We start from the raw sequence: 15,506 nt of genomic DNA, 5'->3' as shown, positions 1-15,506 counted from the left end.
TTCTGCTCCTCATTTAATGAATGCCTTTTGACTACTTTCTGAAAGGCAATTGGATGTAAGGGATAAACACTGGCACCTTTTGTATGAAGTCACATAAACAGGTTTCAATTAATAGTTATCAGCCCTAGAAACACTGTATTATAATGCAGTACAGTAAATCCCATTGTACCTTTTTCCTTTTAAATTTTTATTAACCCTAGATTTCCCTCTGCTTTGCTTTTGGTGTGATACCTCATGTCCTAAGACAGTGCTTTAACTCCCCACTGGCTTTTTATTATATCTTGTGTTGGGCAGAAATCGGGCATTCTTTCAGAGCTGTTCCTGCACCATGTCTCTGCTCTGACAACTCAGAATTCAGATGCTGCTACAGTACCTGGGTCCTTAGTTTGTTCTTGGTTCAAAAAGTGAGTTTCGGAGCAAGGGCTGGGGTTAGGTTGGGGGGCAAGAAGGGGTAGGGGGGGAAGCAGAGTTTGATTTTTTTTTTTTTTTTCATTGTTGTCATATTTTCTCCCTAAACAGAGGCACAGTAGCTGCAGGTGCAGTGGATTACTTATGAAAGAAGTTTTCTATTTAAAAACAAGAGAGACTTTAATGAAATCAGCAGAGGGTTTGTACAATAGGTATTGTATTAAACCAGAGCTCAGGCTTCACATTGATTGCGGTATTTAAATTTCAATGAGTTGATTATGTATGAGAGTAAAATGACCAGTATTATGAATGTACAAAAAAGAGACATGGAAGAGCTGTGCCAGAAAAGTGAGAAAAACGTTCCCTTTATAGTCCCTAGAGTTCAATAAAGCACCACTATTTCCCAGCTTTTAAAAGCTCTTTTATCACAATGGTTCATACCTCACATTCCCTGGAGCCTGATTTGTTATACGTGCAGGGTCCTGTTCCATTCAGCAGCATCTCACTGGTTTCAGTGTTGGTAGGTTTGTAATCTACATAAAATTCCTGTGTGCTTGGAGTCATTTGCTTCAGTGACTGTCTTTTCTTTTTCCTGTGCCTTCGCATGAGAGAGCGCTGCTGCAGCTGCTTCATACTGGCTGGGTAACGCTTCCATGACACATAGATTACCAGCAGGATCACAAGCACAGACAAGAAAAGGGCCACGCTGCCTGCTATGATTTTATGGAAGGAGATGTGTTCTGTGTCGTGCTCAGGTTCAGAGCTTGATTCAGTGGCTCCAATAGTTGGGGGCAGAGGGGGCTTGCTGTCGTGTTTAGGCCTGGTGAGTTTTGGTTTAAATGTTGGCTTTGGGAGAGCTCGTGCTAATTCAAACCTTTCCGTGGTACTTTTGCCACAGATGCTGTAGTTTTTCACTGCATCAATAACATTCACCCCTTGCAGCTCTTTGGGGCTGGCACAAATAATTGTATTTTCCCTCAGCCCTTTAAAACTTTTAAGCCAGTTTACCAGAGAGCAAATGTTTCTGCTGCATTCCCATATATTCCCAGCAAGGCTGATGTCATTGAGAGATATCCAAGAATCCAAAATTTCTTGACCAATAAATGTGAGCTTGTTTGAATCCAGGTTGAGGCGCTGTAAATTGGGCACACACTGAAAAACACTAGGTCCACTGAAAGCTTCTATTTCATTGCCAGATAAATCAAGTCTTTGTAATGAGCTCCAGGTCCAGGACATAGTTTGTCCTATCACACTGATTTTATTCCACTGTAAATAAAGGTTCTGAAGGCTGACTAGCCTTGGAAAAAGTGCCAGGTTGAGCTTAGAAAATTGATTGTGCTCCAGATGAAGCTCTTTCAGTCTGATCATGCCTGCAAAGACATTCCTTGCTAAACTTCGGATGCGATTATAACCCAGGTCCAACAGTTCAAGGTTCCTACAGTCTTGAAATATTCGAACAGGGATGGTTCTTAGGGAATTGGATCGCAAATGTAAACTCAGCAGCTTCCTTAAGCCCCTGAACTGTTCAGATCCCAGAGACTGCAGCTGATTGTATGACAGATCCAAATTCCGGAGATTTGTCACAGGTCTGAAGGTATTATTAAGAAAATAGGAGATTCTGTTGGAACTCAAGATCAACTCTTTTAGTCTGCGTATTCCACTGAAAGCATTTTCGTCAATATTGCTGATGTGGTTATGGTCTAAATAGAGCCAGGTGAGTTGATTAAGACCTTTAAATTGATTGTATTTTAGTTTTTGGAGGCTGTTATATCGAAGGGACAAACCTAAACAACCAGCAGATATACTTGAGGGAATCTCCTGCAATTTCTGAGATTCACAATATACCATTTTGCCTTCACACCTACAGCCCTTAGGGCATCCTCGTTCAGCAGAAGAAAGCATTGTCAGTAATACAGTAGGGGCTATTACCAGAGCTACAGCTGATCCGCTCAGTAGCCTAATTACATTGAAACCTGGAAATAAAAACAACTTAGAAAAGTTATCCCCCCACACATCAGTCATTTCTTTCAATCATGCTAAAATCTTTTATTTCAACAATCATTTAAAAATCCCTAGCTCGACTCAACTTCTTTTCACATTGTTTTCTTTACTCAGATTTTTTTAAAGAATGCCTTTATATAAATACTGAAAAGCAGTTGGGTAAAAGGTGTAATCCCTAAGCAGTTTAACTGTAATAACAAATCACATCAAGGCAAGTCTATGGAGTAATTAAAGCACAGGCTATGCAGTGGCTATGAACTATACATTAAAAAAAATAACATGAAAAACATACCCATCCTTTGTGTTGTTCAAAGGTCGTCCTTAGGTCTTTTATTTTTTGCTTAGTGTGCCACAAGCATGGCAGCCCCTGTCAGCTGCACTGTAGTGAGTCAGGGCTCGCTGACACCCAGGAAGAAAAATTGGACCCCTTGGGAGATGGACCGATTTTGGAACATTATTCTTTGCCAGCCATGCAGAACACTCCAAGAATAAATCAATCCCAACACAGCATTCGCAGCAAAATGTCAAGTTCTTCCTAGGTAATAGGATCTTCATGGATATTATGTTTTTGCATCTTTATAGTTAGGAACCTGGCTTTTAAAATTTCTCTTTATAGGAAAGCATGTTAGATTCCTCCGAGCACCGTTTAGCTATCTGAATTCACACATCTGTATTCCATAGCACAGCAGTTCCCTTACTTAGTACCCGATCCGGCTAGGAAGCTGCTTTGTAGCATAGAAGGTAGAATAAGCCCGTACAACGAACAAGCTCTGCTCACTTCTGCATACTGTCATTCTGAAAGCTCCGTCCGACTGTTGCTTTGGTTTCGGCGAATGCAGTCTTATGTAAAGCTGCCCCCAGTGGTGAAGAGTATTATGGGCATGTGCAGAAATGTCTTCCTTTTATCTTGCAAATGAGTAAGCTCTGCTGGGAAAAGAGTGATTGTTCTGAGTGACTAATAGAAGCGGAATGGTCAGCTTCGATGTAAACTAGTGAGGTGTGCTGAAATATCCAAATCCTCTTGGTCTCTGTTGCTGTTTGTGAAAGCTGTTTTGCATCCTTGAACTTAATAGCTCAGCATGTGCTGCTGAGACTTTTGTCTGAAGGGCTAACATGACATTTGTAGGACATAGATACAAATTTTCGGTCCTAAGGGTTTTTTTTTCTTACTGCATTAGACATGTGTTCACATGACCTTTTTGCAATAACTCACTATTTTTTGGTGAATTATCAGCCCCCTCAGTGTGTCTCTCACCAAGAGTTTCAGTGGGGACACTATATTTTACAACATGAAAAATGTTTCGGAGCTGACATTTTGCCTTTTTGCTTTTTTCTTCTCTGTTAAAAGGCACAGTGCCAGGAGGTTAGAAGAGAGTATTGTGCTCATTTATTTCCCAACTTGCTGTCACTTCGTTCCACAACAGTAACACTTCAAACACAGGCTTCTGTAACCCTTACAATATAGGGACTAAGCAGCTTGGTGTAGTACCTTAATCAGGTGAATTGTTTTTACTGTAGCTTATGACATGGGCAGGATTTTATGTGAAGGTACAATATGCAGAGTTCTTTTAGATGTGTGACTCTGGGCAGTCCTTATGTATCACGTAAAGAGCTTTTTTCTCTTTCCTTACTCTTCCCTTCTTTCCTGCGTGCTGTAGAGAAAGGACACATCCTCTTATCTGGGCAGAGCAAAGGTAAGATGGCATTACAGCAAATGCACCACGCTGGCAGTCTTCCTTCACCAAGAAATACAAGAGACAAGAGATGATGGTGGGGAAGTGTAAAATCATGGCTCTTTGTCGTACAAGAACAGGCTAGAGCCTGAAGAGAAGCGTGCTGCTCGTTAAAAGAGGAGTACAGATTACAGTCCCTCAAATGCAACCAGACAGCTCTGAGAACTGCTTTTTCTTTCTGAGGCTGAATCCTTACCCCTTGGAATAATGTGCTTTGCCTTTTCCCTTATTATTCACTGCTGTGAGCATAGAAGAACTTAAAATGAGGTGAAACCTGAAATTTTCCACACATTAAAAATGCCAACATTGCCTGGTACTTAGTCTGTGAATGACTTCAGGCTTAGAGTAATCCCACTAGTATTAATGCACCTATCTGTAGTGCCTAAATTAGGAGCACAGTTGCCCCTGGCTAACAACTATGAACATCTTTCATGTCAGGAGTCATAGAGTCAGGAGAAATACATACCTGCATCAAGGCACATCCTCCCCTTTGGGTCGGATTTGTGGAGAGGGAAAGGGTTAAGTCCTCCATTAATCTCTGTCACCGTCACCATCTCCTGTCTCTACTATAGCTTGTTTCTGGCTCCTAAATCTGATCTGTAGGGTTGAGGAGCCAGCGACAAACTGCAGACTGCCCTGGGAACTGTGATAGTCTGGGGAGCTGTTCTGCTGGCAGGAGTGACACGTGCCAGTCCTGGCGTGCCTGTTGCGTGTTTTGCATCACTGCCTTGGGGTCTCTCTGTACTTGATGGAGCAGGATTAGCAGCTTCAGAAGACAATTCAGACCTTCAGTAAGCCAATTTGCCTCTTGGAACTGCCGCTCTCCCTCTCTTGACAGGAGAGGATGCCTGTGACAAGTAAAGTCTTTACTGAAATCACTCAGTTAGGTTCCTAAACTTAGATGGCATGAAATTAGGTCTGAATCTTGACCTGGTTCAAACACAGTGTGTAAAGCTACAGATAACATCCTGAAGAGTTGGTGCTACTTAGTATAACAGCTCAGCCTGAGCCTTCTCCTCAGACTTTGGCTATTCTCTGGCTTTTCCTCTTTTCTTCTCTCCCTCCTCCATCTTTGTTGTGGAGTTAACAAGTAACTTCTCTGCCACCATGAGTCAGCAGAGCTTCAGCAGCTTTTCCAGGGTTTTAATAATTGCCAATGTACTGGACAAATAAGAGGGAACAGCCACTCTTTTACCATGAGTTATTTTCATTTTTCTGAAAGGGGTGAGACATCAAGAGATGAACACAGAGACCATCAAATCTATGTTAATGGATTGCCAAATTCAATTTTCTTTACTGAGATCCTTTTTGAGTTACACAAGCAGGAAAAGTGCCAGTGTCTGATAAACAGTTTTTTAAAATTGCATTTCTGTATCTTCATACAGCTGAATGGGTTCTTTTCAAATTGTGGGAATAAAGCTGCTCCCAGTATGAAACATTTCATACAAAATTTCAGACCAGTCTGGCCATATTATAAACTATGAAAAATAAAGAATTAAGTTAAAGCTGCATCTTAGGTAAGAAGATACCTTTTCTAAGTGGTTTAATCTTCGCCTTGTATCAACTACACCTTATATATCTGTGCAGCCCCTTGCATTACCATTTAACTCATGTAACCAGGAAAAAAGAACTCAAGGCAAAACTGGTTAACTTCTCTTATGGATAAGCTAGTTTTCATTAGAGCTAATACTGCAACTCCTGAATGCCTAAAATCCAGGAGTTTGCTGAAGGCTTGGTGTGAGTTTAACTTGTACTCCATGTGAGTTCATGTGTATTCGTTCTGCAGAATAATTGCTGTAGTCCGAGGGTGTGTAAGTTCACCTCTCTGCACCACTGCGAGGCAGCCCTGCCTCCTGTCCCACTCAGGAACAGGAGGGAAAAACTGCAAGTAACAGAAGTCTCAATGGCTTCACACTGACTGAGTATTAGCGCTCAGAAGCAATGTTATTCCTTCTCTTCTGCCTATGAAGACAGCATTTTGTGCAATTCTGCAAAGACAGATGCCCGTAAGAGAAATATTTCGTTTATTTGTGTACTCTTGCACACAGTCTGTGTTTTGGGATTTCAGCCTTAGACATAATTTTCTGTGGCAATTTTTAAGATGCCACAGAACCTGGAAAACTTATTAGTTTTGAGTTGTATGCCACCATGATCGCTCCAATTTGTTTTTCTGGGCTTTTTCTGAGGGGGAAAATGGCATACATCAGAAAATACATTGACAAATATGTTGCTAAATTTGTCTTAACATTCATACTGATGAAAAGCGATGTGTTGGGCGGAGCCTGTGATGAACACATTGTTTTTTTCATCAGCATGACAGACAAATTCAAAGTTGTTTGGAAATGATGGACTATACCAAGTTAGCGATGGCCCCGATTTTTCTCTTGGTACTAAACTTTTCAATAGGTTTTCTGCCTGGAAATTGTTCTAGATGGATTTCACTACTATCTGATTTTGCAGTAATTTGCTTTAATTTAATTTCATGTTTGATTTTGGTGATTTTTCTTATGTACTACAATACTAGTATATTTTCTTTTTCCATTCATTCTGGCTCTGGTCTCTGTACCCAGCTGCAACTTCCCTATGGAAAGCTTAACATGAACTGCAGCCAGAATAGTATACGGTGAATCAAAAGATGATGTTCACTGTGAAAGCCTCTTCCTGCACAGAGCTGGTCTGGAATTGAAAAATTTTGCAGGGGAAAGGGGAAACAGCAAATCTTGCATTTTTCAGGGTTCTGAGAAGGCATTTGTAATGTCTAGGTACGTCTGTTTGCTAAGTACATTTGAAAAGGGGGCGATGACAGAATTATCAGGCTCCAGTAGAGTGGGGATGAGGGGTGCAGGAAAGAGATGTAAACTTCGCAAAGCAAAAGGAACTAGCAATTACCAGGTACTAGTGGGATTCCACTTAAATCAGCAGTCAAAAGCCTTCCCCTGTTCTGTCACTTGTTTCTCATCAGCCTTCCTCAGGACATTTCATGCTTACTCTTTAAAATGCAGTTCTTGTTTAATGAAGTTGTTACAAAATAGAAATAATTTTTTTAAAAAGTTTACATTTCTCTTATTCCCATAAGAAATCCATTCAGAAAAGCAGTATGATCCTTTCTAGCCGCAGTGCATTATGTTCTTAATGCACAAACGTCAGAATTTAGACTTCTGGATACAGCATTTTTCTGTTCACAGATAGAGCTCCTGGGTCTAGGAGTGCCTTTATGTATGTAATCACATGTCCCTTTGGAGAACCGTGGTTAACAAGTGCTGCACTGTGTTCTTTTGGGGTTTATGAAGTGACAATGTATGTCTTTCCCTTGACCTTATTTCACTATAAAGAAACTAGGAGTCAGCTGGGTTAGCAATAGTAGCTTGTTTTAAATGGTACTGTAGTGTGCTATCACTGTATCATTGAGAATAGATAAGTCTAATAAAATGTGTTTGCAATTTTTGAGCCAGTGATTAAATGAACCTGCTGTTCCATGAGGATCAGATTAAAGCTGGGGGAGTATAACTCCCACTGTAAATATCAGAGTGTGGGAAGACAGAGGGAAACTCAGGATGCAGGATTTGCCAAAGGCAGACATAAGGAAAGGGAAGTGTGGGAAAGCCACGTTCAAGGAAGGCAGGCAAGGGAGATTGAGGCAACAGAAAGTGCTTTGAAGAGACAGGGAAAGAGGACTGAGAGTAGGGAGGGTATTATCCCAGCAGTTTGTCGGTACTGACCTAAAGGACCGTTGGTGGTAAGTGGTAGATGGGGGAGGTAGATAAATGAAAATAGCCCCTTGCTCTCCTGCTAGGATCAATTAGCTTTGCAAGGCCTCCCCTGGCCTCTGTGAGGGTGAAAGGATCCCATGTTACAAATTCTGTGATAAGCTGAAGGAACATCTGAAGCTGAACAGGAGCCATGCCCCCTTTCCAGGAGTCAGTCGCCTCCGTAACATCCAATTGCTTGTAGAGGACATCAGGGACACATCTGTCAGTTTGTGTATACCCAGAGGATCTCCTCAGTGCCGTGGTTCGCAGGGCAACACAGGCTATCGCTTTCCTCATGCACAGTTACACACTGTTGAATAATAAAGCTTTTCCAGCTGTACAGTTTTGTTTAAATCTGTGCATTGTGGATAGGTCACAGGGGCCTCTAAACTGTCCCAGGGTAGATAATGCAGCATAAAAGCCTACAACCTTTGTTCATGGCATCTAGTGGCTAGATTTTCTGGATCTCATCATAACTCCTGTATCCTTAATGAGGCATTGGACACTCAGCTGTTCCCCGATTGACTTTTTGTCCTATGATTTTGAAGCTGTTTGAAGGCAAGCAGCCTGTGCTTCAGTCTCATCCTCTGGAGACACGACTATGTGAGATGCAAAGCTATCATTTTGCTTACTCTCTGACATTGATAGGTGCTGCTTCTGTTTCAGTGGATTTACTGTTGATTCATTCAGGCTTGTCCTCCATCATCTTGGTGAAAGCGGGGAATATGAGTAGAAGCAGCAGAAGGCAAATGATCATCACTGAAGGAAGAGAAATTAATTACATCTTACACATAGTGCTAGCTTCAGCCTTCGGAGCATGAATAATACACGCCATAAATGCCCTGGAGGTGTGTAGGTGAAAAATGAAAGGCAGTCTCAGTGGCCTCTGCTTGTGATTCTGCCTGTAGTCTCTGTGAAGATTCCAGGGACATTAGGTTAGAATAAACCCAGGCTTGTTGCAAATGCTTCCCACTCTTTTATGGGCCAGGAGGGCATTGCTGGAAGAGTGCCTATTGTCTTATTGTCCACACAGCGCGTATGGGGTTTATGTAGCCTAAAGTATTCAGAAACCCTTAGGGGTCACCATGAAGTATGTTTGCCTATGAGGTATGATTTGTTCCCCTAGGGGTACCTGACTTCTACCTTGCTAGAACAATTCTGCATATGCATCAGTGGCAGGCTGTGATAGATGGCAAAGGCAATGAACTTACTTCCTGGGGAGCCAGATTAACATGGAGATCTTTTAGAAGAGTTTTGTTCATGGAGAACTCTGTAATTAATGGCTGGGACATCAGGCTGGAGGCATTGTGTAACTGAATTCAAGCAGAGTTGCAGCCTGGTCCCAACAGCGTGACATCCCTGGAGCAGCTCTGTGCCGCCATCTGAAGAATCAGAGGGGATGGGGAGCAGCTGGTTTCAGAACAGGTACCTGTGTGGCCCTTGAGGGTCTGTTTGATATCACAGGCTGCTCCAAGCTCTCATTAGCTGAAGAGTACATGACTTGCCAGTGATAGTCATGGTTGAGGAGCAGCAAAAGGGAGGAATGTAGGTCTTTGGTGTCTCAGTAGGACTGAGGAGAAAACCATGGGGCCGTTCAGGATATTGGAATGTCTGGCTCTATCTGATAGTCTACCTAGAACTAGTGTGATGCGCAATTTAACTATGGGTTGATGGAGCATATGCATGCACATAAATACTTTTTCTTCTTTGGAGAATGAGTTGGAAAACTGGGGGCATCCTCTGAGGAAGTTTTCCTTTAAATGGATATGTTTCAATAGATGATTTATATAAATGTTTCCGGACAGAAAGACATTTTGTTGGGGGAAACAAAATAATCCTACAGTGTCTAGTTCTGGCCAGAGAGAAAGAAGGGATCTCTGAGCATGTCCCATCTTATTGGTAAGAACAGGAATGGTGATATTTGTCTAAGGACTAATGAGGTGGTGGTAGTGTCAGTAATATGGCCATTTTGACAGTGTTTTATTTTCTGCCAAACCCTAGACCTTTTCAGGCTTCAGCGCTGATGTGTTGTTAAAAAACTCAGGGCTAGCCTTTCCTCCTCAGCTCTTCCTTCTGCCTTCATGCCTTTGCTTATAGCTTTTCTTTCTTAACTCCTACCAAGTGTATACTTCTCTGAGGAGTGAATATTTGTCAGTTGCTCAGCATAGAGCATATAGACACAATGCATGTTCACCCATGTTCTTAGGAATTTCAGACATGTTCGCTATTATGCATTTAACAAGTTGCTCCTTGGCTCTCCAGGTGAAACTGCCTTGGTATCCCACTATATGCTGAAGCTGTAGAGTTAGTTATTCTGTCAGGTCAACATGGGAATATCTGTTGGCTGCTCTGGCTCCTTGACTGCTAGAAGGATGCATCTGGCAAGATCTTTCAATATAGGAAAACCACAACATCCACATCCTATCGAAAGCCATTAAAAAAATCTTATAACTTGTTTTCCAAACTTCAGCTTTTACCCTAAGTTTCTCTGGGTCTCAGTATCTCCACTTATGAGAGAGTGAGAGTGACAATTATTCTGTAAGTTGATCAGCACAATAGATGACATGCTTCACTTTTTATCTGACACTAGTTATTTTCAAACATGTGTCTTTTCCATCAGTTAAGCCATCTATTCCTTTTTGGACTTCCAACACAAGTTATTCTGTATCTGTTGTCATTTTTATTTCGTGCTATGGGTATCATTTATTTTGATGCATTTTTTTAAGCTAGAATGACCAAATAGCAAAATTCCGTGAGGACAACATAGTCATCAAATATAGGAAAACAGGCTTCTTTTTAAAATGCAGAATTATGTCAAATCTTTGGTTAATAAGCTTGTCAACTTCTGTTCACTGTAGGACCTTTTTTGATGTTACAGGATTACCATTTTGAAAACTATTTAAAAACCTGTTGAATATTACCTTTAATTTTCCATATAAAAATTGTGATGGGTGGCTAACATTTTTCAGCTAGTTGAAATGAACGATATGTATACATAGCATTTCTTAGGCTGAGACTTAGATTTGCAGATAAGACAATTATTGTTGTACTTCCTAGTCTTATTCCTCTTCAGTGTAAGTAGGCATACAGATGTAAGCAATTAAAGTGTGCAGAATAGCTTGATTTCATTTGACCTGTTGAAATATTCTAAAATAATTTCCAATTTCTCCTTTCACTTCCTTGTGCACAAAAAACTTTACAGAGAAAAAAGCATTATAACTTACCTCTATTAAGACCCATGCTTGGACTCAAGTGTGGTATTCTGAGATTGTGATTTCAAATCCAAAGACAGTCAGAGTGATGTGTTACTATACAGCATTAGTAACATTTTGAAGAGAAAACTAAACATGACAGTTGAGCAGATTTGCAACTGAAAGAGAAAAACATGAACAAAGTTAAGAAGCATATAATTATGTTCATTCACACTGTGACTAGCATAAAAATGATTTATTCCAAATGGTTACTGTTGCATGCTTAGTCACTTCCTTCCCTGGCTTCAGCCTAATTCTCTTTTCTGGCATTTTCCTGCAAAAAAATGTTTGTTCTGTTTGTCATCAAAAGTTTCAGATTTTTATAGCTTTTAATAATTCAATCAAATCTTTTGCAATTAAGCAAGCTACAGCAGCTTTTAGATATTCCAGCTTTGGTAGCTAGTGTTCCTGAGAAAGAATCTTAATTGTACCGACAGTCTTGGTTAGTTAACCAGCCAGTAATTTGCTTCTACTTAGCCACAGAGGTCACCTGTCCATGCCCAGTAACGATGGACTAGAACTTTCTGGTTTAAAAAAAATATATATAAAAGGTGAATTGTTGCAGGTATGTCTTGACTATTCCATTCTGTATTTGCCATCCTTCTTATTCTTTTCCCATTGGTGTGTCTGGCAAACAGAGCTCTGAAGAAACCATACGTGATTTAAATTACTTATTAGCTCATCTTTTCAGGCCATGTCTATCCAAGAAAATGGTCTTAAATTAAATGTGATTAAATAAAAAAATGAACATACAAGCAAACCCCAGCATATTTAAGTGATTTACAAAAGTGCAACAGACTCCCATATAATTAATTTCAAAACAAAAGTCTTGGTTACTGCAGATTTATTTTGGTTTCTGTCACAGTCTACTCTACTGTTTATTAAAACTAACTGTCTTTTATCTAGTGGACAGGACAGCAAACAAATGACAAAACCAACTCAAAGGGACTCAGATATTATACATGTTGTTTGCCTGCTGCATCACAGTGTAAAGCAATTAATATCTGCAAAATGTTAATTTCTGATAGACCAAAATGTTGAAGAGGGCTGCAGGCACAGGGAGGAAGAGAGGAAGCTGACATGAAGAGAAGAATTGGAGTTTTCAGCCTTTCTTCTCTTTCTTGCAACAATAGTGGGATAGGCACTTTGTAGTTTTTGTGTTTTGTAAATCCTTCTATCCAGTATTCTGTATCTCGTAAGTCGGTAAGAAGCTTAAAAACCCCTTCTCCTTATAGCATAGCTGCATACAGAAAAGGTTAGAAAGCAAGAAATGCTGCCAATTGATAACCAAGTAGTGACTCTGATCAGCCCACGTAGTGGAGACACAGGAGAGCTGAACCTGAGTGAGTCAACAGCTTCGTTTCTGTGTCCCTAAATGGTAACAGGAATTGGGAGAAAATAGTAAAAACTTATAAATGTGAACTCAGTTTCAAAACCAAATATTTTGCCTCCAGACACACGGGAAGCAGGTGCGTCTCCATCCACTTGTTCTTACAAGGTACCTCTTTTGTCATAGATATATGACAGAAAAATCTTCTGTCTGTGTAATAGGGAAATCATGTGGCTTGTTGATTTGATCTTATAGCATATGTTTGTGTCATCATTCATTTGTCATTTGGACAAACTGGCTGGATTGAAATCCAGAGCATGAATAGATACGTACCAATATAATTAACACAACAAAAATACTTCTGTGGGGATTTCTACTGCTGTGTGTTGAGCAGTTTCCCATATTCTTTTGTAAGACTGTAAGCTCCTAGGAAAGGAATGTACTTCTATCAATGTAAGACTAAAAAGGACCCTAATCTGAAGATAACTGTGTACAAATCTAATACACAGAACAATCATAAATAGAGTGATGTTAAAATGTCGTTTAGTTTGAAATTCATAGGAGAAGTAGAAAAGAAGTTTTTTCAGGAGAAGCTAAATATACCTTTGATTTATTTGTTTTTTACTTCATCAATGTGCATCATTTCAGCTGTATAGTTTAGTTTATACTATGATAATTGAACCCCACAATACAACCTCTATGGAATTTCTTCTGCGGTTATGTGCCTTGGTGCTCTTTGCATGCATAAAGAATTCACATAGGGTAGTGAAAGCTAAAAGACATAGAAGTCTTATGTTTCAGTGTAAAAGCCAGAAAGTAACTAATGGGTGTTAGGAAAAGAAAAAAAACAAAGGTACTGTATGGCCATGTTACTGAATAAGAGCTGTCTCCTATGAAGATCTTTGCAGTTTCCTTTAAAACACGTAGTACTTGCCACTCTTGAGACAGAAAGCTGGAAGAGATCCAGTGCTCTTATCTGACATAGCAATTTCAGTGTTCTTCTCTGTGTGATTTAAAGTCAAGTAGAAATATGCCGTTAGAATAGAGATATCTGTAAATGGATAAAAGTCTTGGAGTTGTATCAGAACACCACTGTATGAGAGAATCTCCAAAAAGAAAACTATAAATGTCCTTGAATATAGTAGCTCCTTACATAAGCACTATGGGTTTTGGAATTCTGTATCAGATACTTGCTGATCAAAAGGTGAACATTTTAAACAAGTTGATAATTCATATGTTCACATTAAGACCAGGGTTTAACATTCCACCCTTTCGTACACACAGAAACATGAGACGAACACAGGAGTGAATATGTCAGGCTCTGTAACAGTTGAACTGCAAGACTTGATTTTGCAAAGCTCCTTAATTTTGATAAAACAAAGTTTTATCCAAAGCCAGATTTAGACAAGGTTTCCAGTAACAGTTACTGCTCTGGTTATTCCTGTCTGTGCACAAAATCCAAATCCTCTTGTGATGGTTATTGTACCTTCAGTGAGTACTGTGGAAGCCTGCTTCTGTCATTACCCATTACTGACATGGTGAGAATTAGCATACTACTGATAAACTTCCAACTTGGATCTTCTACTTAAAAAAGATTATCGTAAATTAGATCAGGGACACTGAGAAAGAGAGAATTCCTACTCTTTGTAGCACAGTTTTTTACAGTCAAATGTCTTAACTGATGACAGTATTAATTATCACATAATGAATGTGGTTAATTTGCAGAATTTCACAGTGGGAGAGGATTCTCCATTGTTATATTTTTCTCTCTCCCTCTCTTTCTGAATAATTAATCCCATATCAGATCATGAAGTAATACAAGTTGCATCCAGAAGATACAGGGGGAAGTTGCTGATCCTTTTAAGTCTGGCAAAACTAGCCTCCTAAATGTTCAGCATATAATTTACTAGATATGCCAGTGACCTTTCTTCTGTTGCTGGGTTTTTTTCACATCTACTGGAAGTACTTGATGGATATTTCACGTCCTTTCCTTTTAAAGTGTTTATCTAGTACATTTGTATTCTTTGCTTATGTTGCCACTTAGCTGGTATTTTTTTACTTCAGGCTGCTTGCAGCAAAAATGTGTGAAATCCTGTATGTCCCACTGTGCCTAGAATGTATTTCAAAAAGAGTAAATGCTTTCAGTGTTTTACAAGTTTGCAGCCTCTGCCACCCTTTGCTAGTATTTGTCTTTTACTTTGTGCACAATTTGCTTGGTACCATATGCTCCTTCCTTGTCAGAGGCTGGCTGAAGTGTCATGTGTGTCAGTAGTGGCTTATTTTACTTGCCACAGTTTAATGCAAAAGCAGTCAGCAGCAGCAAAGGAATCTGCTCTGTTTCAGTTCCCATTCTTTCCATTGTTGCCATTCAAGAAAGGTAGGAACCACATATGAAACTATTTATGAAATCATTAGGGAGTCTCTCATGTTTTCAAACAAAAAAGAATTTAAAAATTATGGAGAGTTTTACTCATCATTATATGGAGTGATAGACTATTTAAACACTTTCCAGGAATGCTAGTGAATAGGCATATCAGTGAGTCAGATATGAATGCGTATGTCAGAACAAGAGTATCCTTCAGCACATATTTTTGGTATGTTTGTCAGAGGTCCTTAGGAACTTATTGATGAGTTTCATGATTTAACATAACAATTACTAGGAGTAAATTTTGCTGATTTCTGTTCCCTGTGGAATTAATGACTGTCTCTATTTGTCTCTCATTTGTACTCTACATGATTAGAACAAGGGTCAGAGGTGAATATTTTATGTAGGGTCACTGTTTGGCTAGTTTTACTCCTGATATTCAAGATGATTCGTCTATCATATTTTATACTAAGATTTCATTTATGCATTTTTAATTTACGCATTAATAACTCTTACGGAACTTGTGACTATGTATTAGATATGGTTGTGTGTGCTGTAGGTGGTGTCTTTAGAAGACTGATAAAATCCAAAATGGAAATAGTCTGTTGTCTTGGAGTCTAAGACAATCTATAGGAGTTGTTGCTGGGTTTGAAACAAAATGAATATATG

The 15,506-nt window shown here is 39.7% G+C and overlaps 2 protein-coding genes across 6 annotated transcripts in view; one reads left to right on the top strand and one right to left on the bottom strand.

The window, feature by feature from the left end:
* LRRTM3 (leucine rich repeat transmembrane neuronal 3) overlaps positions 1-3,226 on the bottom strand; it is a 90,002-nt gene extending 86,776 nt beyond the window's left edge. For 2 of the 3 annotated variants that reach the window (XM_069795732.1, XM_069795733.1), the window contains exon 1: positions 850-2,686. In XM_069795732.1, coding sequence (XP_069651833.1) covers positions 850-2,430 — 1,581 coding nt within the window. In that variant the 5' untranslated portion in view covers positions 2,431-2,686. The other variant, XM_009925748.2, reaches the window with a different exon arrangement.
* Positions 1-15,506, top strand: part of CTNNA3 (catenin alpha 3) — a 531,540-nt gene that overhangs the window by 231,922 nt on the left and 284,112 nt on the right. The window lies entirely within an intron of this gene.

This window comes from Haliaeetus albicilla, chromosome 11, assembly GCF_947461875.1.
Source record: "Haliaeetus albicilla chromosome 11, bHalAlb1.1, whole genome shotgun sequence".
NCBI classification, from domain to species: Eukaryota; Metazoa; Chordata; class Aves; order Accipitriformes; family Accipitridae; genus Haliaeetus; species Haliaeetus albicilla.
This window is presented reverse-complemented; position numbering and strand designations above follow the sequence as displayed.